The sequence below is a fragment of the Camelus bactrianus genome, chromosome 32 (assembly GCF_048773025.1).
Source record: "Camelus bactrianus isolate YW-2024 breed Bactrian camel chromosome 32, ASM4877302v1, whole genome shotgun sequence".
Lineage (NCBI taxonomy): Eukaryota > Metazoa > Chordata > Mammalia > Artiodactyla > Camelidae > Camelus > Camelus bactrianus.
This window is the reverse complement of record NC_133570.1, coordinates 19,114,527-19,139,261: the sequence shown is the minus strand read 5'-3', so window position 1 is coordinate 19,139,261 and position 24,735 is coordinate 19,114,527. Positions and strand designations below refer to the sequence as shown.

Genomic DNA, 24,735 nt, shown 5'->3' with positions numbered 1-24,735 from the left:
GTGTCCTGGAAGGGCCGAGCCTTGCTTCCTGAAACCAGGAAGAGACAGCAGCTGTCGGAGGACATGTTAACCATCCATGGCCTCCCCACAGAGGGTTACCGGGCTCTGTATCACGCGGTGGTGGAGCCGATGCTGTGGAACCCCTCCGGGACCCCCAAGAGGTACAGCCTGGAGCTGGGCAAGGCCATCAAACAAAAGCTCTGGGAGGCTCTGTGCAGCCAGGCTGCCACCCCCGAAGGGGTTCAGAAGGACTCGCTGCTGGGCAGGAAGCAGCTGGTCCACGAGGAACCAGTGCCCAAGAAATGGCCCAAGTTAAAGAGCTAGAAATAGGGACAGGAGCTCATGGGATTAGGCTGTTCCCTGCTAGATGTCTGAGAAATAAATACCGCTTTGCACATTCCACATAATCTCAGAGTGCTTTACAAATTAGTGACTACCCTCCCCAGGAAAACAAGACAAATGGGTTCAAGATTCATTTCAGACTGAGGGCCCCTCCCCACTTTCATGGTTAGGTCGTTTCCAGGGCTGGATGCTTAAGCTTTTTCCCTACAAACCCCTCTTCCTAAAGAGGGGCTCGAGGGCCTCAGTCTTCCAGATGAAGTCGATGGTTTATATCCAGCCTTTGGTCCCTATTTTTAAAAAGCAGACTGCTGGGCTCGACTACCATTTCCTTTATAGGGCTGAGCAGAGAAACCACCACCACCACAGGGACATCATCTCAAACGCGCTCTCAGATGCCAGCCCGTGACACCACCTGAATCCCTGGTAACCTGAACTCTGCATTAACGAGAGGAAATCACACACACGCTCCCATGAGCAAGACCCTCTCCTTCGTAGACCTTTACCAGATAGAGCGATGACAACATGTAACACGTACTTGATAGAATTGTATTTTTTTTACAGTCATTTGTACAATTTGTTACAAAACCATAGAAGACTACAACTTGTTTTAAATCATTTTTGGTCGGCAAATATGTAAAATCTGTGTGCAATTATCATGTATTTACAGGGCCTCATGTTAGTCATTTTCAATGATTATTCCAACAATGTCACACTCTCAACATAAGACATGGCTTAAGATAAATATATTAGTAAATAAATATTCTGAGAACATATTTCCATAAATGAAATGTGCTGCTATACATATACAGAATATACATAAGTTGTTTTCTAGCCTTTAAAACATTTTTTAAATGGTAATGTTGGAGAAGGAGCCCTTAGACCATTTTATTACAAAATCTTTACAGCAAAGTTTTTACAAAATATCTTTTAAGTGCTATGGGAGAAACTTTAAAAAAACATTTAAAAATAGTGCCTTATTAGAGACCCACACAATAGAGTTTATATAAAGAATAGAAAAGGCAGTTCTGTTTAAAAGATAATACTCTTGATTAGTAATTATTTTTTAGACCTCATTTTAAAAGCATTAGTCCTGCAGGAACTTGGTGTATGAACTAGCAGCACATCAGGGAGGTGTGAGCAGTGGGACAGCAGATGGAGCTTTCTAAAATGGCGGGGTTCAGAGGAGAGGTCGAAAGACAGAGAGTTAAGGCCAGCAGACTGGGGCTGTGTCTACTACAAAGAACTCCCAAACCCCCACTGTTAACAGGTTCTGGCACTCTGCAATTTACCTGGCTGTCCTACACGCAAGGCGGGGCCACAGGACCACGCCCAACAGTCACATTCCGGTGAGAGGTGGGGTGTCGGGATGGGGGGGTGGCTCTCAATGGCAAATGTGATGTTCCCACTTCCTACGCAGCTGAGAGGCCACTGAAAAAAGGTACTTGTCATCACGATTGGAATCTTAAGACTTCAAAGAAGACATTTCTTTTGACTTGAATGGTGAGGCAATAAATAATGTACTTGGTTGCCCAATTCTGGTGACCTCCCTGTCTGGTGAGCCAACACACATTTCAGACAATGGCTGAGATTTACAGTTTAAAAATGTCATTTTTCTGTTTCTACCACCCTGTAAACTATAAAAATTAAGTGTGTTTCTTTTGCCGTCTCTAGTTATTGCTCTTTCAGATGAAAATGGGATACGTTTATTTGAATAAGCCTTGTTGAAGCCACATTCTCTCCTCACCTATTTCTTGCTTAAGGCTGTCGAGGAGTGGTTTTCCAGCCAGGGCTAAAGAAAGCCACTTTGGGGGTATGGTTTCAGACAAGGAAGATACTATGCCCTTAAAGGCATTCAAAACAAGAACGAAAACAAAACCCACAAACAAACAAACAAAATCTCAATAACGAGAACTGCTTTTGCTGGACATGTTAGACGCCATACCCAAACCCTTCCCTAAAACCATCACATGCAAGCTGTTGTCCTTGGCAGCTGCGCCTCCTGGCCCCAGAAATCAAGGCGGCCCAGATCACATGTCACGGGTTCAGGCGCTTCTCACACCCTCGTCAACAGGTGTGCTGGGCATAGGCGGGGAGGGAGGAAGTGGGTATCCCCCAAGGGACCGCACCTCGGAGGCTGAAGGACAAATCTCACCATGGTGAGCTCCTAAACAGCAAATGGCTCATTTGACGCTGTAATTTCTTCCCCTGTCAAATCCTGGCTGGAAGTAAGTGAATTTCCTCAACACAGGCTGAGGTTTTTAAGGGGAAAAAAAGGGATTCTGATAAAGTAAGATTCTCATTCAAAACGTTCTGGTGTGAAACCTGGGCTGACCTCCCCTGAGCCTTACTGGAGAGGTGCCATCACAGTCACCCGGCCACCCTGGTATGGCCTCCACTTCCCCACCCACAGGGGGCCAGGTCTCAAGGGCGCTAGTCAGCAAATGAGCATTTCCGATGACAACCAATACCTGCTGAATACATGAATAAACACAAGTGACCAGAAGAGTTAGCAAACACAAGGGCTAACATGATTAGTTTCTTTTGAAAAAAACTTTAAGAACAAGAAATACATTGGACATAAAGAATGACAATCCCTGATCTGAAATAGATTCTCCCTTTTAAAATGGAAACATCTTTTAAAAAATGGTTTGGGTTTTTAAACTCTCCCTCCCTCTTAAAAAAACAACAAAAACAACAAAAGTCTGGAACATACAAAAACCTACCCTTTGGGTCTAAACTGATAGTCTCTTTCTCTCTGTCTCATGGAGAATCGATACATAATAGTGCATTAGGTAGAAAGGCTAGTAGACTTCTGCATGCGAGATGAGCAACTTCAGCCATGAGGCAGAGGGCTAAACAACCCTGAAGCGGTGCTTCTGTAGGGAAATGTGAAGGGATAGATCGGAGCTCAGACCCGGTAGGGTCCTGGCCACGTGCTCCCAGGAAAGCAGCCGGAGCAGCGGAGGGGTGTGGCTGCGGACAGAGATGCATGCGCACAGGCCCGCTCCAGGGCAACCGCACCCCGGGGCGCCCCCCTCCCCCACGCATCGTTCCCCGAGCTCCCACGACCCCAAGGCGGCAAAACTACATACATTCCTCCCGGGTGTTTGTCCCCACACACCCCGTGGAACCATCTCTGCAGCCAGTGGCAGGAAGCCCAAGATAGGACTGTGAACTCCGTCCTTTTACTTAGATGAGGACCTGAGGGGACACACCGAGAACACTGGGCAGAATCGTCTCTGTCACCCCGGGGGCTTACGTAGCAATGGCTTGTCCCAGCTCCCCAGTGCTGCAGACCTATTCCTGGATATTTCCATCAGCTGCCTAGAGGTTTGGGCTGGAGAGGCATGGCTTCTGAGAAGACCTGAAATTTCGTACGGTGGGATTTGCCATGAGAAAGAAAGAGGCAGCATTGCATTGTTCCTCAGAGTTTGTACCCATATCAACTAGCTTTACTTCAAGTTTCTGGTTCATTTTCTAAGGCAGGTGTAGCCCTGAGCTTTTCAAAGGCCTGAGCTCCCTCCAGGGAGACAACAGTATCTACACATGATGTGGTTCAATTAATGCAGCAGTGATTTTTTTTTCAGCAAAAGTTGGCGGTTAGGGTTCTTTAAAATATATATTTAAATAACTTTGTACATTTACATATAATATCTTAAAAAACAAAGCAGAGAACTCAATCCCACACACCTTGGAACCCCAAGCACACACACTTTACAAAACAGAAGAATAACATGTTATCGAGGGTCCTAGTTATCAAAAGAGGCAGAAGACTCAGAGAATTTTGTCTGTTGGTTTGTTAATGGGTGGGGCTGCCACAGGTGGCTCACATTTTGGGTTGAGAAGGAGGGCTCTTTTTATTACCACTTTTGTGTTTGTCAAAGCTAAAAAAATCTTTTTCTTTTTTTTTTTTTCTGTAGGAAGTCAGAGTTTGGAGTCTCCGTACAGTTCCCATTTCCACATAAGAGTTCCTTCCTTGCTCAGGCTCCAGGGCCGCCACTGTCTGCTGGGCGAGAGCTCTGTCCTAGGAAAGAGAGCACAACCGTCAGGGCGGGGCTGGTGGGCGCCGCCTGCAGGGACCAGGCAGGGGACTTGGGGGCCCATCCCACCTGTGGCAGGCTCTCAGGAAGGGACAGCTCACAATACTGGACAAACCATGTAGATGGGAAGGGCTGAAGCAGCCCCCTTTCTGAGGGCCGGCCTTAACAGGCCCAGCGGAGCCTTCCGGAAGCCCTTAGGCAGCGTGGAAACACAATGTACAAAAGATGTGTGTGGGGGCTGCTGCAGGCACTGGGAAGAGCAGGGAGCAGGCCCCCATCACCGTGCTCTCCGACCTCAGAACAGAGAGGCCTGGAGGCTGGGATGAGCCTGGCACTGGAGGCACAGGCAGCTGAGGTAGTGAACGAGGATGCGAGGGAAGCAGGAGGTGGTCGAGGGGTCGGCAGGACCTGGTTAGAGGGAACTGGGTGAGGGGTCTATGTTTCTACAATTCCAAATGTGATGGCAAGTCAGTGAAGGGTTTTCTTGTGTAAAGACCTAGACTTGTATTTTAAAACAGACGACCCTGGCACCCATGTGGAACAGAAGGCAACAGGAGACCAGTCAGGCTACTGCCTTCACTGCGGACTGCAGGTGGGGAGGCGGGGTAGACCGACGTGGGGCACACTTTGTCAGGGGAACTTGTCCCAGTGCCACTTAAAGGTGCTGGGCTGCACACTATTACTGAGACAAAATGTTTAGAAATTTCATAGCAATTTGATGATGTCTGCTGAATCTAATAACAAAAAACTTGGACTTGGATTTTGCATATCTTTTGCTAAGTTTCATTTTTCTGGGGATTCAGTTTTCTGGATGAGGGGAAAACCAGCACATGTGGTTCTCAAAGACAGGTTGGGAAGCCTGGGACCCTGGAGCACGAGGAGCAGGGCAGGGTTGGGGCTGGTGCCTGGGTTTTAGGCCTGAGCATCTGGGTGGGGAGCCCTGGAGGAGACGGTGCAGAGGGAGGACTTCAAGACACGGCTGTGGCAGGATCAGTGGGATGCTTCTGTCGCATGTGGGGGACAGATCATGGAAGCAGAGGCCCAGCAGAAGGGCTGGGTTGGGGAAGAACACTTGGAAACCATCAGATACAGATGGCGTTTAAAGCCAAGGACACAAAGAAAGTCACTTAGAAAGTGAAGTAAAGAGAAGACCCAGACTCTGGCCTACTGTCACCTCCCGCTCTCACCTGTAGCCTCAGTGGCTGTGGCGTTGGACTCCTGAGTGTCCTGGGAGGCCCTGGGGGGGCTGGCCCTGGAGGGCCCCACCTCCTCCGGAGGGCAGCCAGGGGGCAGTGGTGCCCTGGCCGGGCAGCACAGAACCTGCTCTTCTTCCTGGGCTGCTCCCAGGCCCCTGCGGGGCCATGGGGCATCGGGGCCTGGCAGCATCCCACCCCAGGGGCCGAGGCCACGAGTCCCTTGGCGGTTGGAGAGCAAGCCCAAGTCGTAGTCCACATCCTCTGGAATGATGGGGATGCGCTGGCTCAGGTCCCGGGCCCCAGGGTGGCAGCTGGGCGGGGGCTCCTGGGTGAGCATGTACTGCACGCGCACTGAGCAGTCCTCCGGGTAGCAGCCGCCGCCCCCGCCGCCGTGGGCCACCTGCTTCTCTTCATAGAAGCAGCAGGGCAGCCCCTCGTATTTCACCCCATCTGTCCTGGGCAAATGGTCTGGGTGAAGGCCGTACGGACCCTGGGAGCTCCCCGGCTGTGGCTCCCCACCCGGGGGGCCCAGGAACAAGGTGCTGCCCCCCACCGCTCCCACGCTGGGCTCCAGGGCAGAGGGCTGGGGCTCACAGCAGTAGGCACATGATGGCCCCTCCCGGGTCCCCTTCCAGGTCCTCCTGAGGTCTGGGGCGGCCCCAGGGGAGGCCTCGAGCCCCACTTCTGAGGTAGAGCCATTGGGCCCGCGGTGCTCCAGGGAGGAGCTGCTGCTGCAGTTCATCTCCAGGCTGCAGGTGGACAGCTGGTCCCCTGACGGAGAGGCAGGGCCGGGCCAGGGCTCTCCGTGCGCCGCACCCTGACTGTGGGCTGCCGGGAGCTCCTCGGGGGGCGGGGAGCCCTCCAGGCGCAGGACCGGCCCCCGACCTGAGCCCCCCACATCGCTGGTGCGACAGGGGCTCCGGCTGCGGTAGATGAAGGGGTCGTAGTCGCTGCTGAGGGAGCTGCGGAAGGTGGAGCAGCTCCCGTACACGCCCTGGTTGCTGACCTCTGTGCAGTCCACCACCGAGTCGCTGGATGAGCAGTGGCATTGGCCAGAGCTGCTGCTGCTGCTGCTGCTGTCACTGCCTGGGCAGTCGGCCAGGTAGCCGCTGCACACCGAGCGATGGCCGTGGTAGCAGCTGAAGCTGGACGCGCTGCCGCTCTCCAGGTGGGCAGGCGGCGCCACGTGGACCACGGTGGGGAAGAGCAGGCCGCCGCCGCCAGCGCTTGGGGGAAAGGCCCGGGCCGGGCCCCTGGGAGCCAGGCCGGCTGGGGCCTGGCCCTCCTGCTCGGGGTAGCTGAGGCCCTGGAAGTAGTAGTGCTGGTACATGGTCTCATACTGGGAGAAGCAAGCTGCCTTGGAGAAGCTGCGGCCGCTGAACTTGGGCCGGCGGAAGGGATGGGCGGGGGAGTAGGGTCGGTGCTCCAGGCCGCAGCGGTGCGGGGCCAGCGCGGGGTCCAGGTGGAGGGGCGGGTAGCCGCGGATGTAGGCGGGGGTCTGGGGCGAATAGAGGCTCTGCTCCCCGTGCCGGTCCACGGTCAGCAGTGTGACGGGGTTCCCGTGGGAGTCCATGCTCGTCCTGGTGGGGTAGGCCGGGATGGCGCTGGTCCTGTGCACGCGGCCGGGGTAGTGCACCGGCAAGATGACCCTCTGCTGCCGGCTGCGTGCCAGGTTGCTCGTCTCCACGCACACGGCGCTCGGGTTTCCCTTTTGCTCTGGGGAGAGGCAAGCGGGGGGAGACAAGAGTCAGCCGGTGGAGCACACTGGGGCCAAGGGCACAGCCTGAGGCAACAGATGGCGAGGTGCCCAGTCTCACGGCCCTGGCCCATTCTAAGCCGTCAACAAGCCCGGCCACGCCGGCAGAGGCTGACCTGCTTCTCCACTTGAAGGGGGGAGTCACTCCTGTAAGGGTCCATCTCCCACCCCTCAGCTGCTCTGCACAACAAAGGCATGAGAGAGCAACAGGGAGACCGAGAGGAAAGAGGCGTTCCCTCCTGGCCAAACAGCCACCCGGAGAGCACCCTGCATCCTGGCCTCTCATTCACCACCCCAGGTACTGGGCACAGCCAGCACCATCACTGTCATTCCCGCTGAACAGACTGCAGGCCCAAGGCCTGGAGAGGCCGAGTGCCTTGCCCAAGGTCGGGAGGCCAGCTCGTGTCAAAGTCAAAGTGAACTTGGGGTGCTTGCCCATGCCAGAGTCTCCGAAGGGTTTGGAGCCTGTACATCTCCAAGCCTAGGCGGCAATGCTGCAGTGTTTGGCCCACTCACCACCCGCAGCACAGGCCAGGCTCTTGCTCAGTACTCGGTAAAGACAGTGGCTCTCCAGCAACAACCAAGGCTGGCAGGAATTACCTATGATGTTGTGTCGGCAGTGGGGGCAGGTGTGGTGCTGCAGTAGCCAGGGGTCCACGCACTTCCTGTGAAAGCGGTGAGCACAGGGGATGACCCGCAGCTCCTGGGAAGGGAGAGAGGGCACACGGCTTGAGGAATGGCACAGGCGGAGGGCGGTTCTGCCTTCAGCTCCGCATGTGTTTCTTCCTGCGCAGCCCGACTGGGACCAGGGAGCCCAGCCCGCCGTGGCACTGCTCAGGGGGTCCCCCTCCCGCCTCCCATCTCTAGCTACAAGTGGCTCGGCACCCTTGAGTCAGGGCCCAGCACAGGTTCTAGGGAGAAAGAAATGGCCCACCAGCCAGCTCCAGCCATGGTGCTGGGTGCTGAGGGAGGAAGCAGTCCCCTCTCTGCCGCTGGAGGAGGGCATGCATGGGACCAGAGCCATGTGCTGGTCCAGACAGTCAGCCTGGAGGCGTGGAGAGACGGCTAGGTACCCCCCAGACCTGCTGCATCTCTGGGACGGTGAGCACCTCTGGATATCCAAAACGGCATGGGTACAAAGGAAGAAGCCTGGGCCCCATGATTGACAGGTGGGGCAGCAAAGGGGCCAAGTTCTCCTGTCCTCTCCTTCACTGGACCCTCGACACTTACCTGGGGACAGACGGTTTATAACAAGGCACCACACATGGAGAGGAGGGATGGGGTTCTGAGGCAGAACCACCTCTAAAGTTCCAGAGCATCCTCCAAACTTGCTAATTTTACTTTGTTTTTCCAGTCTCTGACCAGCTCAGCAGAGTAATATTTAAACTAATCCCTAAGGCTATGCCTGACCGTGGTAAGAGTTCTAGCCGGGTTTTCTCATGTAACCTTTACGGTCACCTGGCTGCAGGTCAGTCTTGGGCCCATGTCGCAAGCATAGGCATGGAGAGCAGAGTCACTTGCCCAAGATCACAAAGCTAGAACCCTGCTGGGCCAAGAGGAGAACTCAGGCGGTGTGCAGAGAGAGACCGTGAGAGACTATTACGCTGAAGGTGTCTGCAGAATCTCTTTTTTCATCTAACAGTCTACACAGCGGTGGGACACTTTCATCAAAAGGACATCAAATGCCTGCAACTAATTCTGCAGCGGTTTGCTCCCCACTCCTTAAAATGTGTGCACGTGCAGCCTCCATCCATCCAGAAAGAGATGAAGTCAACGTGGCAAAATGTTAACAATGGTGATTCGAGGTGAGGCATGCTGCTTCACTGCGTGATTCTTGCAACTTTTCTGAAAGTTTGGAATTTTCAGAAAAAAGCTAGAAGGAAAAAGGGGACATCACATCCCTTGTCTCTCTGTAAGTAAAAATGTAAACGTTCCACACAGCTTTGGAGGAGAGGTCTATATCAAGTCAAGTCCCAGAGATTTCAGAAGAGCAGTTCTAAAATTAAGCCAACACATGTGAATGTTCTTAAAACCAGACGTTTTCTGGCCCATGACATATTTCTGATCAATTTCCAAAATCACCAACATTCAGCTGGGTCCTCTGGAGAGAGTGTCCATGTGTGGGGCCACCCCTTCCAGGGGAAACAGCAGTTAGAAGGTCTCTGGACACCCCCTTGAGACCGAGGCATCTCAGCCCTTCTCCCGCAAAGCTGTGGGAAAAGAGCCCTGCCCTTCCAGGTCCTGTGCGCCTCTGCCGGCCTGTCCACCTGGTCCCCACCAGGCGGGGGGCTGCCTCTGCCATTACCTCTCCATCGATGTACTTCTCCAGGCAGATGGCGCAGTCGGATGTGGAGCTGCTGCTGAGCGTATCCAGGGCCCCGCAGCTCCCCTCCCGGCGCCCCTTGCTCTTGGAGTTGAACTTCCTGGTTTCCATCTTCTCCAGGGCCTGTACAGCCAGTCTGTTCATGGAATTCTGTGTGGCAGAATGTCGTCCAAGTTAGGGTCTGGGACGTACTAACAGTGGTGGTCACCCCTAGGGTCGCGGTACTGATGTATCGGGACAGGCAAATGCTAGTCTCTATCAGGCCAAGACAGGTTTCTGAGGAATCACTAAAAATTCAGACCACCACAGCACAAGGTCACAGGTTTTCTAGACTCATGAGTGTCCGCGACATCCACCGGGCCTTTTCCCAAGCAGCAGCACCAGCAGAGGTCTATTTGCATTGTTTGGCCAACTCTGCTCTGTGCTAAGAGTTCCTCTGTTCACTGAGGGATGTTCCAAGGGCAAATGAGGCAGTGCTCAGGGGTGCTCAACACCTGGCACATTGCCATGTGCTTGACAAGCACCAGCTGCTGCTCTGCCAGGGATGGCCACCCAGCCCTCAAGACCCTGCGCCAAGGCCCGCCGCCTCTCATCAGGACCTCACCCTGCTATACGTCTGAGAGTCTAGATCCCTGCTTATGTCCCCCAGCTGCCCTCAGCCCCCAGTCCTTCCTTCCCACCAGCACCCCACATGCTGCCTGGGGCACTGGAGCTGCCACTCTGTTTACTGAGCATCTCCTGGAGAGACTGGGAGCTGTGAGTTCGATTTGGATGCAGCAGGTCTAGGGCAGGGCCTGGGATTCTGTGTTTCTACCGAGCTCCTAGGTGATGTGGATGCTCCTGGTCCCCAGACCCTATTTGAGGAGTAAGGGATTAGGGCTCCTCGTTAACATTCCACCATTTCCTTGGAAAAATCCCGGGCTGGAAACAGCCCCAGTGCTCAGCCTTTGCAGGACTGGCCCTTTTGGGACAGAGACGACATGGTGCTATAAGCTTTACACTGGGTTTTCTCTATCTTTGTTGCTTCCAGGCCACTGGGAACGGGCTGCAGGGCTCTGGACCCCACCCTGGTTTGCACCCGAGGCGGGGCAGGTGGGAGTGCCGTTCACCGGCTGCTCTGAGCCTTTACCTGACTGCGTCGCTGTTTCAGCTTGATTTTGACGAGGAGGATGAGGCAGACCAAGGAGACCACGACGAAGAAAGCCAGGAAGATCCCCATGTCAAAGTACTCAGTGGGTTGCTGGAACAGAGCACAGACAGAGTGAATCACAGCTCTTCAGCCTGGCGATCGGCACAGGGCTGGGATAAGGATGAGGCCCCCGGGCTGCACCCTCTTCAGTTGCAGGAAACCCCTGGGGCCCTGTTAACATGTGCACAATGTGCCATGTAGGCCCAGGGAGAACCCGCAGTGTGGCCCGGGGAGGCCTGCAGTGGTCTTAGGCAGGCCTCCTAAAAGCCGGGAGAGCTCTGTTCACAGAGCCGAGCTCCCCATGGAAGAGTGCAAAGCTTGCTGTCACCAGTAGGAGAGGCCCTTCCAAATGAACACAAATATCACATTTATGGGACAAAGGAGTGAGTGTCATGTTTTGAGGGAACAGTGATTACTGACCATATAATTAATGGTTTACAACAGCTCAGAACATTGCATGCTGCTTCCACTACAATGAGTCACGTTGACCAAAGTGCTCTTTTTTCCTTTAAAAAGCAGCCAGCAAGTCAGCTCTTCTGGAAACTCCCTGAAGTTTTAGTTCTTACCTTTTCCTCACGGCGCACTGCCTCCTAAAACCTCAAGGTCACCTCATCTAAGACATGCGTTTAGCCAACAGGAGTGGAGTTTTGCTAACTGAATGCTGTGGGTATCCGGGTATTTTGTGTGTGCAGAATCATCTTATCTGTGAATATTCCAATATTTGTGAGGAGGAAATGAACCACAGATGGGGCTCTGTCCCAGGTTCCCAGAATCTTCGGCCTGAGTTTGGGCAGAAGATGCCAGCAGGGTCGCCTTAACACACTTAAGAGAAGCCGGAAAAATAAGGCTATTCATTAACCACCTGGAAATCGTGGACTACAAGCCCAGTTGGAAGCTTACTTTTCCAGAATCAGATATAAGTTGGGGGGTGTCGATACCACAATGGCCCTACAGGGGGAAGGAAGGGCAGGCCTTTTTCTCTAGTCCAGGTTGGATGGAAGGAGGGAGACATAGCAAGCTGGGTCTTCCTTCCCTGCAACCCTCCTCACTTAGCCTTTCGGAGGACAGAAGAGAAAAAAGGATGAGAGGTCACCACCAAGAAGGAACGCCTGGCAGAAGAGACATCTGGTCACAAATCATCGTCCTCTGCAAGGACTTTTCAAGTCTCCTCTAAAGGAAGCGGGTGAAATTTTTCCCTGGCCCCCAGCCTGATCTCCCCCTGCAGGGCTGTGGGGCGTGCCGGCACTTCATACAAAAAGGAGGCACGAGCAAAAGGCCAAACGCCGGTAGGGACAGAGGCCCGGGCGGCCAGGCGGAGGCTCACTCGAGGAGGGCGGTGCTGGATCCTCGCTCGGGCCACCTTCTGCTTGTTGACGATGTTCATCAGCTTGACGGCGTCTGCACCCTTCACGTACACCACCGGCCTCTTGAGTGGGTCCTCCGAGCCCTGGTTCAGCTAAGGAAGACGAGAAGGCCTGATGAGAAGAAGTGATTACTTTACAGGGCAGGAGAGGGTGAGAAAGGGTGAGAAAGGCTGGCAAAGAGGAATAGTAAAGACCCTTTGGAAAACCCTCAGACTCTTCCAGCATCACAGCCTCAGACCTCCTGGAAGGACGAGGCTGAGGAGGATGCTTGTTTGAGGATGGGCTGGGACCCCACAAGGGGCTCTGACAATGCTTCCCAATCCCCAACTTCCTGGCTCTGAACTCTTGCCTTGGAGCATGACGTGCAAACACGATAACTAACGAGGGCAGGCAAGTGCAAAGGCCCCGAGGTGGGGTGACGTGACAGTGAGACGCCAAGCTAAGAAAAGGAAGTGCTTCTCTCGGGGACAATGTGGCGCCGGCCCAGCCCGAGGCATTTACCTGGTCTATAGCTTCTGGGTTTTCAGATACGTCGAAAATGACAGCAGTAGCTCCGCGCTGCACTGCTCGCTTGGCCTGGCAGGGTGAAAGAGAGCAGGTTGGCACTCTGGTTCTCTTACCTTTCTGAAGGTGGCCTTGGGAATTGGACCTGTATTCGAATGCAGAATCTGACAGTCACCAACTTAGGTGACTGGGCAAGTGATGGACTTTCTGAACCTCAATTTGCCCATCTGTTAAAAAGGGTGGGGGTGGGGGAAGGGAGCAATAGCACCTCCCTTGTACAGCTATCCTGAGAGGCAGATGAATTAGAAATGCTGAAAATAACCAAATTACCTCCCCCACAAAAAAGCAAAAACAAACAAACAAACAAACAAAAAGTAAGTGGTGACAAATAAATAACTAGGTAATCAACTAACTGTTGTCACTATCCACCCTAAACATGAAAAACAAACTACAAATCAACCACCTGCCCAGTCAGTATGAAGGTGTTGGTTTCAGTGTTTCCTTCTATTGAAGGTGGGGCCAATGGCAACAAAAGCAAACGCCTTTGGTCCTTCTCTCGTGGTCCTGCTTATTCCCGCACCATCCAGTACCCCAGCAGGAAAAGCACACTGTATATTTCCCAAGGGGTCTCAAAGCGGTCAGTTTTAATAACCAACATAAGCTGGGGACCTTTGGAGATGCTGTCGAAGGGAAAAGCTACGAGAAATAATTGTAAATGAGGATTTAGAGCAGTTGGCTGCCAAACCTGGCTGCACATCAAAAACCACTTGGGAAGTTTGTAAAGCAGATTTCCTGGCTCAAACCACAGAGACTGATTCAACAGGGCTGGAGGAAGGCCCAGGAAACTGAGTTCTGAACATTTTCTGAGGGATTCTGATGACTTGACCCCTTGGGGAACTACTGATCAGAGATGAGGTTAGAATGTTTTAGGAACAAATGAGAAGTGGAGGGATTCTTTTCTGGAGGCAAGGCTTCCTCTCCACTCCAGTGAACCTTCAAATTTCATGTCTGGCTAAGTGGACAACAGGGGAGAAGCTGCGGACGGACAGACATAAGACACAGTCCTTGCTTTTAGGAACCTGAATCTTGTCAGGGAATCAAGACACCTTGAACGTGGGGGGAAAACCAAAACCAAAAACAAACCTCCTATAAGATGGGCAAATGATGGCTAGTACTTAGAGGTCAAGAAAGTCTCTGTGGGCCAGAGTGCTTGAGAATCAAATTTGAATTCCTTCCATAGGAAGGAATCACTTTACAGGGACGCAACAAAGGAAAGCAGCCCTGAGCTTTAGACCAGAAATCAATGGCGGCATCAGCCCACCAGAGGGCAGTCTCATCCCACAGCTTTTCCAAGACAACTCCCTGTCCCTTGTACTAGACAAAATACGCAGGACAATGAATCCCTAGGGATACAGCAAATCCCTCTGCAACTTAACAAGCTCAGGCACCCTGAGTGCTGTGCTGCAGAAGCTGTCCTTGTCCTGCTGGGGGCTCTTTTCTCGTCGGACTGAGATTCAAGGTAGTACATCCCCTCTGCTGCTCGACCACTCCACCCCATTTTGTCACCAGCACACTGCGTCGGAGGAACTCCTGGGAGCTATTCCTGGTTGACAAGCTGCCTATGGTGGGCAAGTCATGGAGTCTCTTTCAACCCTAGCCTCATTTTCTCTGCATGGGTCATGATGGCTGGGGTCCCTTCTAGTTCCCAGTCTCGGCCACTCAAGGAAGCAAGGGACTGTCCAGAGTGGTGCGGAAAGAGCTACAGTGACTGTCACCTGCCTCCAACCAGAGAGGACATGATGGCACAGTGAGAAAGTCTGAGGCCAGGGGGTGTCATTTTTCACCATAAAGCTCTTTAGAGGCATAGACTCCTCTGCCCGAGGCCAACACCTCGCGGGCCCCGGAGTTAACAGTGAGTGGATGCTATGTCTTCTGCTCAGGTGACAAATCTCAGCCTTCTTCACAAAGTCAGGGACGTGGAAGGGCCCTGAAGAACAGCATCAACAACGAGGTAACAAACAGGACCTCTCATTCCTTTATTTGGCTCTCATCCCACACTCAGCACCTCAAACAGCACCTGAGGGGAACGTGCCTTCAGCTCCGACTCCATCGGGAGGGCCCAGCTCCTCCTGCTTTGATGTCGGCGCACCTGCAGAGTCTGCCCACCTGGGGCAGCTCATGCAGTCAGGCCCCCTGCTCCACAAGGACGTGGGAGGCTCAGGGACTTGGAGCTGAGACACGACCCATGTGGGACAGGCACGTTTTAAAAGACATTTTAAACAAAATCTAGGATGGCTGACCAGTTTCCTGGTTTCTACAGTGAAAGGAACAGGTCAAGAATAAGGTGCTTACATCCTATTTAGAGTTCGACTTTAGACACCACCAGGTTAAGGCGCGGGACCCAAAGTACCAATATTTTGTTTGAGAAAATGATCATTCTCACAGCTGACTTACCTTAAAAATCACGTTTAATGTAATGAGCTGCTATTACAGTCAGGCTATGATTCCTGCATATCAGGAATGGACGGGAGGAGAGTCCACCCAGGATCACAGTGGGAACTTGCCTGTCAGGAGCAGGCTCGGGATTTAAAACGGGCCATGAATAATCCATGTTTAGAAAGGGACACGCTGATTACATTATTTCCAGAAAAAACCCAGATGACTACCTGGTCACACGTTCCCCCCTTGCCCCACATTTTCAGTTTAAAATCTGATGAGGCATACTCCTTGAATGAGTCTTCACCTCATCCAGCCTGGGCCAGAGCATTATTTCAAAACCCTGTCTTTAGAAAGCCACACACCTAATGTCCAAAATTCTCAAAATAAGGCTGTTTCCAAGAAGGGCAGGAGAGGTGTGGCCTGGTGGCTGTGGCTAGATGAAGGTCATGGCCAGAGGGGCAGTTACCCTCGAACTGCACACAGACTGGGGTGGGAAGGAGGGAAGAAGACAGGGGTGTCTGGGCAAGGCCCCAGAAGCCGCCAAAGGCCTAGCCTCGCTGACCTTGCAGGCCTTCCTGTCGCCGCACCTCACACAGGTATTTCCCATCCTTCTGTCAGGCCAGGGCGGGTCGGCACGAGCCCGCAGGTTGACCACAGCCCCACAGCAGAATGTGGACTAAAAGGCTGTCATGGTCCTTTATTTACCTCTCTGGGGCTGCAGGACCCGAGGCTAGACACGTCCACAGCCACTGGCACAAGAACAAAGGCATGAACACCTGCACACTTACGCTGTGCAAAGCACAACGTTCTAAGCCCTAGGAGACAGGGTCGTCTGTGGTTGGCACTTACTGCGATGCAAGACTCCTATGGTTTATTTTATATGAAAGCGAGCCTGCCTGGGACTGTACTGCTGGGTTACTGCTCTCTGAACGTGGACGTGGTTGTTGTTCCCCAAGGAAGTGCTTCTCCCAGTGTGTTTGAGTCTCGAATTTCCAGATGCGGGGGGGGACATTCTGATGAGAATAGTCCCATTACCACCTTGTGGGTGAGAGAACTTAAAGCCTAGAGTCTGCTTGGGTTTTAATTAAATTCAGGAATTCCAACCAGTAATGGAGTGACACTCTCCCCAGTGTGTGCAGCAATGCTGAGGGTCCCGCCTGGAACCTCCTCTCCAGAGCCCCTGAGAACAGGCTCCACACCACCCTCCACATTGTTTATCTGTTTCTTTGTCAAGCACTCGATGTGGTGTCCCCAGTGCCTAATCTTTACTGTAGCAAAAGCTTGAATGGAATACACCCTTAATCAGAAATAACCCAAAAGATGACCAAAAAATCTCCTTTGTCCCAAACGCCCGACCAGAGGAAAACCAAGGAAGCTGGACTGTTAGCACTGATGTGAAGGCTTGTGTCTTCAACCTCTTACAGGAAGTTCTGACATATGGGGACTTCAAGCAGACTTTTTTTTTTTCTTTGTGCCTCTATTGAATGTAATTTCGCATTCCGTTTTTTGGACTTATCATAAGCTTTCAACACGTTGTTTAAAATTTTTTGTTAATGTGTTTAAGGCTACAGTCTATCCCTTCATATACTCTACTCACTCATATCTTTTTGATATTTGGGTTATTCCAGTCTTTTTATTCTTATAATTAATGCCACGTTGAATGAATCTTGGCTTACGTGTCCCATTTTTTTTTTTAGCATGGAGGCCCAGGGCCAAAGAACATGAAGATTATTAAGAACCTTAATACAATCCACATAGGATTTTAATGCTCCCCATTACAAACCCACTCAACTCTTAATTTATCTGCAGTAATGATAAGGCAGGATGACACAGACAATAAAAGAAAAAACTGTCAACAGATTTAACTTCTGGATAAAGTGGCCCGTTGGTAAGCCAGCTGGGAGGAGGCTGGCGGTCTGAGCATAACCCTCTGTGTGGTACTGCGCCTGCGTGAAGATCTCCAGTGTGAACCACAGTGAGTCGATCATACCTAGCATACTGATTCTTTGAGGTCAAGTTCATGTGCAAAGCCTCCTATAAGACTGGTAAGTGCTTCTCTTTAGCCAAAAGCAGCTCTTATATCTGTAAAGATTTCTCCTCTGCTGCTTAACACTTTCTATGATGCATTTCCCCCTCAAGTGTGACCACCTTTAGTGGTTTTTGCTATTAATAAAAGTAATATGTGCTTGATGTGAAAATTCTAAAATAATTCAGAAATTGAAAGCAAAAAATAACCTATTACTTCTCTCTAGCCCAGCTTTATAACACAATAGTGTGGTTTATATCCTTCCATTTTTTAACGCATATATTAGCAGGAGTAAAATGCACATGTATATATACACTCACATATCAAAATATACTTAAAAATGAATTGGATGTATACATTGTTCTCTGCTGCTTCCCCTCTTAACCCAACAATATTATATGCAGTGATGCAGAAAAATATTCAATCTTCTTATCAGCAACATACATTCTTCCACTGTATGGCTGTTTAAGAGCTGAAGATGGTTCCTCTGACAGGCATTTAGAGGGTTTCTTCATTTTCCCTATTATAAACAGTGCCGTATTTATATTCCTGTATTCATGTTCTGGCGGCATCTATCCTTAAAATGAATCACTACAAGTGGTCCTGCTGAGTCAAACTGACATCTTACATGTAAATGCCTTGCCTGGGTGCTCGGCTAACCTGGCCCGGGGTCTAAGGGGGCCAGGAGGTATGTCCTACTGACCGGCCCCTTTGCCCCATAGAGCTTAATAGAGCAGACTGCCCCAGGCACAGCCCACACTCAACAAATTAACATAGCAGGCGGCAACAGAGTTTAAGTCTATTTGTAGCGCCATTTATTACTTTATTTGTTCCGCCATTTATTACTTTATTTGTTCAACAGCAGTAATTAGCCAGTTACTGCGTGTGCTAGGCCTGGAGATGCACGCGGTGAGCAGAGCGACGGGTCAGGGTGCTGGCCCTCTGCGCAGCTGAAAGGAAATCTGTGTGTGACTTACAGTCGGCCCTCTGTATACTCGGTCTCCAAGGTGCCTCCGAATCCACAGATTCAACCAACTGAGAAGTGTAGTACTACAGTATTAACCATTGAAAAAAATCTGCATGTAAGTGGGCCCTCACAGCCCAAACCTGTGTTGTTCAAAGGTCAACTGTATACAGTTCAATCTGACAACTACTTTAGAGGTCCAGCTGTGTGCCAGGCACCCCAAGAAAGACACAAGGCAGAGCCTTCCCGAAGTATCTGTCTCCACACACTTGCTGCTGTCCTGGCAAGAGCTCTGGCTTATTAGCAAGGATCAGGGTGAGGGTGCAGAGGTCGCCTTCTTTCTTTCCCGAGAGTGTTCCCTTGCAGCAGTATGACCCAAGGTGGCAGAAACCGTGATTCTGGAGAATCCGAAAGCCAGATAGTTTCCAGAGTTGGCATCAGCATTCTGCTTCAGCTTGGGTCCCCAAGCTCCTCCCTGGGGCGTGGAGCTCCCGGTCCTCGACACCTGTAGGTCATTTCTTGCTCAGGCTGACAGAGAGGTACATGGGCCTACCCCCATCCAATCCTCACCTTCCTACGACCTGGGCTCCCTCCTGAGGGAGGTGCCCCACCAGCATCCTCCAGGGGCCAAGTTAAACCACAACCTTTTGCCCTCATCCCTACACTCAACTGCTTACCAAGTTTTGCCAATTCCACCTTCCAAATTCATCCACTGTTTTTCTATCCCCACTGCCGCCACCCTGCACAGGACACCGGACTTCCCATGTGAGTCACAACAACACTCTCCCTTGAGGGTTCCCCAGTCCATCTCACCTGCCCCTCTCCCTCCACATCGTGTGTCTCCGCGCAGCATAAGAGGAAGTTTTCTAAATCACAGACCGGACCTGGCCCACTCTCCCCCAGCGACTCTGTGTTGCTCTTAGGATAAGATGTGACCTCCCGGCTGCTTATCACACACTCAGCACTCCAACCTCAGAGCCCCACCAGGCTGAGCCTCTGATCAGTTCCGGGAGCCCCTCCGGAGGATACACGCTCCCTCCCGCACACAGCTGGCCTTCACCTCCTCTAACTCTCATGGGCTTAGGTGTTATTCCCTCATCGAGGACACTGCCTGTGGCCTGACTCTGTGTTCTGTTGCAGCTCTTGTGACATCACACTGTAATTGTTTACTTCAAGTGCCTCCCTCACTAGAGGGCAGCCGAGGCCTCAGACTTCTTTCCTGCTGAATTCCCAGAATCCAGCAAAGAGCCTGGCGCAGGGTAAATGGCCAAGAAATGTTTGATTAACCAAAAAAAAGGATCAGCTTTTGCCCTCAGGGTTAGCATCAAACACCCTGGGCCCAGCTACTCCAAGCATGGGCTGTAGCTCACTCCAGGCCACCTGATAGCCTGTTTCCCCTGACTCTTGAACTGAGGAAGGTCCATTTCCTATCAGATCTTCTTGGTACTCAAGATTCTCTGCATTACAGACATTTTCGGGATTTGGTTTCTTATTAACCGCATACACGTCTTCTGCTGCAGTGCCTGCTGGTGGGCCTTTTATTGCTGGTTGGTTCTAGTGCAAGAATTACTCCCTCTGGGCAACCTCAGCCCCAGACACTGACAGTGGCCCTGCCTTGCTGTGGATCTTTCTCGGGCCCCAGGCCTCTTGTGGGGACACCTCTGATGTCAAAGTGCTCAGAAAACCAGCCAGTGCACTCGCAGAGTTTGTCCCTCCTACTCTCAGGAGGAATGCAAGTCTCTCTGAGAACTCTCAGCAAAGGGAAGCTGACCGAATGACCGCCTCTGGGCACATCCACAGGGACAGACGGCAGATGAGGCTTTTTACAGTTTCCTCCTGTTATCATTTAGGGGAACTTGGCTTTTCTTCAGCTTACAAGACTGATGGGAAAAGACGGCCTGCCCTCCCCACCTGGGGTGAGGATTCCAAACTCAATGGAGGCCTCAGGTGGAGCAACTGGAGACCAAAAGCACAGGCTTAGAGGTCTCCCCCTAAGGCCTGAACTCCAGCAACCTCACTGCCTGGAATGCGGGCACCTGCAACAGCCCTGCTTAAGCGGCCACGGCTGCGGGGTCTGCTACTGTTGGGGAGGGGCAAGGGCCCATTACCGAGATGGAGACCAACCAGCCAGACCCAGGGGCACCAGCCTCATGCCCACCAGTCTCTCGGTGGTTCTACTCCAGTGCAAACAGTCAGAGCTCACTGGCTCCATTCATGCCCCTCCCTCTGGAGGCCAATAAGTGAATCTCAAGTCCCCCCTCCTCACTTTTTCCTCCCCCCAACCCGCCGTGTTCTTCACTTAGCAGTGACCACCCAGGCACCGGCTCTCGAGCACTCAGCTGCTGTTCCTTGAAGCATGAGTCACTGCGCAACAGGGGTGACTCTTGCCAGGCAAGGGGGCTTACAAGGCCCATCTCACCAAGCGCCCTGTTTTCCTACAGAAACCTTTCATTCCATAGGAAATGAGGTCACACAGCAGAGCACATGGGTAACCGGTGAGAAAATCCTGGTGCCAAGAAGGGGGCAGGCGTCAGAAGAAGTGGCCAGGGCAAGGACCCTAACTTGCACAAACCACCAGGGCTGTCACCTGTGCTCTGGGGGAATTTGTAGGGGAGGGGGAGGAAGTAAGGGGGGCATGTGGCTTAAAAAGCAGCCTGGTTTCTTTCACAGTATATACAACAAATAGGATTTTAACGAACCAAGCCAAACTTGTAGGGCATTTGGCTACTTTACTGTCACGCCTTGGGGCCCCTAATCCTCTGCCTATGAAGATCGCCACACAAAACGCAGTGCGGGAGGGGAAGGGGGTGCGGGCGGGCTCACTTTCCGGGGGCGGGAGGAGGCGGTGGGCGGCGAGGGTGGGTGGCGCCGCCCTGCCCGCTCCGCCCGGCTCCCCGCTCCGGGGCTTGCCTGCAGCCCGGCCTGACCTTCCAGGTTTCCCTGGCGGGAGATCAAAGCGCCGAAGCCACAAACACCGCTCAGAGCTCCGAGGCCCCGCGGCCTCCCCCCGGGTCCCTCCCTCTCGGCTTCCCCACCCCCCCCGTCCCCCCCCTCACCCGGTGGGGCCGGCCTTTGGGGGCGGGTTCCCATCCGGCCTCCTCTGACCCTCTGCCGGCCCGCCGCGCCCCTCCCCACCGGGAGAAGGTATTTCTCGCCATAATTAAAGTCATTAAGCCTCCAAAGGCTCCTGTCGGCTGCTGGTTCTGAGCTCCGGAACGAAGATGATGCATTTTAAGTCCTGGTTAAGATTATGCTGATCTATTTGGGAGACATGTAGCAGCGAGAATCCAGCGGTTAAGTTAGTGGTTAAGGCTGCCTAAGTTTAAATAGTGTTATTTATTCTCAAAATATGTAGCAGCCCCACTTAATTTCTCCTAATTAAAGGAACCGGCAGAAGAGGCTGGAGGCCGGGCCGTGTCGCGGCGCCATTGCTCAGGCTGGTGCCCTTCACAATCAGAAAATACTGGGTCTCAAACGGAAATGCGTTTCCCTAGATCTTAATCTTAAACACAGACATTTAGGCCAGTTCCAAGAAACACAATGATCCTCTTTGTTTTCACACCTGACAAGGAGCACCCAAACCCAGGAAGCTGTCCACACCCTCAGCTCCATTGCCACTGCTGGGCGAAGGAGCGTTATGGGAAAACGTCTGCAGTTGCCTTGTTTCGTGAGATGTCTCTGCCTGCAAGAGAAATTTCTGGAAGAACTCGTTAGCTGCTATCTCGGGTTGAATTTCCAGAAGTCCCACTTCAGGCCAAATCTTATAAAGTCAGTGGCTAGAAACTTCAAAAGGGACCACCCCCTTCTCTCCATAGGGCAGCTGACACTTGTTTAATATAAACAAGTGTTAATTAGGTGGCGGAATCAGGCTTCACAAGGAACAACAGTGCCTGCAAAGTCTGAAGACCCTACAGCCTCCTTTCCACCAGGAGAGGTGAGGACAGGTCCGGGCTGAGGGCTGAGCTCCCCACTGCTGCAGCCAGCAAGCTAGGTGGATCTGGCTCTCAGTCTGGGCCCACTGAGGAGGCAACTGGGGAGATTTTTAAAATATGTATGCCTGGGCCCTGTCCGTAGAGATGCCTGTTTCCTCCATGTGAATTGGAGCCCTGACAGCCATATTTTTCTCAAAGTTTCCCAGTTAGTTTTAAAATTCAGCAGGGCTGAGAACCACTAAGCCACTCGAAGCCTCTGGGAGGCCTGTCGAATGCACATTCCGGGGCCTCTCTCAGTTCAGCTGGATTCGTGCAGGCCCAGAAACTACCTAACCAGCACCCCAGGCAGAACTTCTGATGAGGCAAAGGAACATGTTAGAGAATTCTTGAATCAGGTGGTAAACTGATTGGAAAAAAAACCCCAAAATAGGATTATCTGATTATATGATTTTCTTATTTTTAATTAAGGGGAAGGGAATCTGGATGAAAGACTTTTTGCAGGCCCGAAGCAGACTTGCTCCTAACATTTGTGGGGCTTGGGACAAGAGCTAACAAAGCATTAAATAAAATACATATCATCCTCTATCTTGATATGAATACCTTCATAAAGACCTGAAAGGTCAGGTTCCAAATGAGATTTCTCTAACTCCTTGGAGGTCCTTGTCAGAATGTGTCAGTGTGGAGAAAGCTGACCCCTGGCCTATCCTGCATTTCGAGGAGCACTTGTACACATGTGAGTGGACACTTCAGCCTTGAGGCCAAGGTTTGTCTACCCTCCTTGGGAAAAGGGGGTGTGCCACCAGGGCAGTCTGCCCCCAGGAGGAGGGTTCTGGAAGAAAGGTCTGCAAGGTCCTGGAAGCCAGCACGGCGTCATCTTGGGGGAATCTGGGGATCCCAGAAATGATTTAGAATGGGGCTTCCTCTTGGACTCCTCACTGGATGGCCAGAAGATTTAGAAGCAGAGCCTTAAAGCAGGGCCTCCCTTGCCTGGTCTTGGGATATTACTACCCCAAAGCATCAGACTCCAAGAGGGAGAAGTCAGGAAGTACCTGTTACGTACTGGGCAAGGCAGTGAGTGCTGTCAGACAGCCCTGAATCTGCACAGCAAGTCTGCAGGCCAGGCAGTGCTGGTTTGCAGCATACAGCGGGAAGCACAGAGGTGACAGCACACAGCCACGAAGTGGTCGCGAGCTGACATCAGCCTCTCTCCATAATCCCAGGCTACAGAAATACGCATGTTATCCTACGGGTTTCCAAAAATCAAGAACGATGGTGTGTGCACATGCAGAAACATGAATGCTGAAACTCAAGTAGTCCATTAATAGCTTATGTAAGTATTGTGTTTCCCAATCCCACAAGGAAATTCCAGATACCTCTTATCCTAACCCATTTGGCCTCCCTCCATCTTTAAAACTCCCTTTACAAATGTCATGCAGCTCATACAGTCAACATAAGGAGGGGTGGCAGGGTGGAAAGTTCTACTTTTGTACAAGATTAGCTGCTTTGAAAGCTCATGTCTGTTCCGTCAGAGGCTGTTCCATTCAGGGGGGTTACATCCGTTGGTATTTAGCCAATGCAAGTTCATAAACAGTGCCACTTTCAACCCGTATACTTCTTAAGGATCTACCTAGGTTGTTTCAGAGTGGCCTATTATATTGATTCCTGTATCTGCGGCTTGTTTTAGTAGAACTGAGTAATAATAGTTTCCTTATCTCTTAACTTCACACCCAAATCATCAGCAACAGAACCAAATCTCTCCTCTCCCTTCCCCGCCCACCTCCTCAGAGTAGAGATGCCAGGTCCCCCTCAGCCCTGCTGTTCTTATCCAGGTGCAGCTGGATGACACCCCCAACCATTGTGGCCTCAAGGGAGAACACGGCCTGAAGGTGACCTGTGAATGGGTGGGACCACCCAGGTTCTTTTTAGCAGCGCCACAGGGGAAGGGCAGGGGGAGGAGTCGTCACCTCACTCTGCTTGGGCAGAAATCCGGGCTCACCTTACCAGCTCTGACTGTGGCAGACATGACGACCTTTCCCTGCTGCTGTTTGTCCACCTGTACAGTGGGGATAGCACTAATAGGACATGTTCTCCATCAGTTGTCGGGAGGCGGGACGAGAAGATGCCTGGCACACAGATGCACTCAGACAGCATCTCCATCCCGACACAGCACGCGAACTATGCGTGTCTCCTCAGGGCACCTGGCCCTTCCCGTGACTGTCTGCGCAGCAGTCCTCTCCTCTCTCTAGGAAAGGGAGCTGAGGCACCCTGTCGGGACCCTCCTGCCTGTCCAGTTTCCACACAGAGCAGCAGGTGCTCAGCACTCATGGTGACTCGACCTTTGGAAGGGGTCTGGAAATTGACATGACTGTGCTGCACACCACATACACATAGGAACCTCACAGTTTAGGGCAAGGAGTGACACCGTGGCACAGAACTGGCAGAAGGTGGCCAGTGCCTGTCAGCCCAGTTGCCCATCGGAATGTCCTGGGAGCTTTTTAAACATACAGGGGCAGACCCCTCCCCGGAGACGAAGGGGCACTAGGCTGGAGGTGGACCTGACCTCTGTAGGTGTGAAAGCTCCCTGGGTTGATTCTCGGGCAGAGCCAAGATAGGGAACCCCAAGACCAAGACTCCAAGGAGGTCAAAGGAGAGAGGGTGGT

At 52.1% G+C, this 24,735-nt stretch overlaps 1 protein-coding gene across 1 annotated transcript in view; it reads right to left on the bottom strand.

The window, feature by feature from the left end:
• Positions 1–867: 867 nt before the first annotated feature.
• ZNRF3 (zinc and ring finger 3) overlaps positions 868–24,735 on the bottom strand; it is a 134,514-nt gene continuing 110,646 nt past the window's right edge. Inside the window, exons 3-9 of the mRNA XM_074356163.1 lie at positions 12,712–12,786; positions 12,171–12,302; positions 10,787–10,897; positions 9,640–9,807; positions 7,935–8,037; positions 5,570–7,294; positions 868–4,366 (exon numbers count right to left, since the gene is read on the bottom strand). Coding sequence (XP_074212264.1) covers positions 4,323–4,366; positions 5,570–7,294; positions 7,935–8,037; positions 9,640–9,807; positions 10,787–10,897; positions 12,171–12,302; positions 12,712–12,786 — 2,358 coding nt within the window. The 3' untranslated portion in view covers positions 868–4,322. The remainder of the gene's footprint in view (positions 4,367–5,569; positions 7,295–7,934; positions 8,038–9,639; positions 9,808–10,786; positions 10,898–12,170; positions 12,303–12,711; positions 12,787–24,735) is intronic.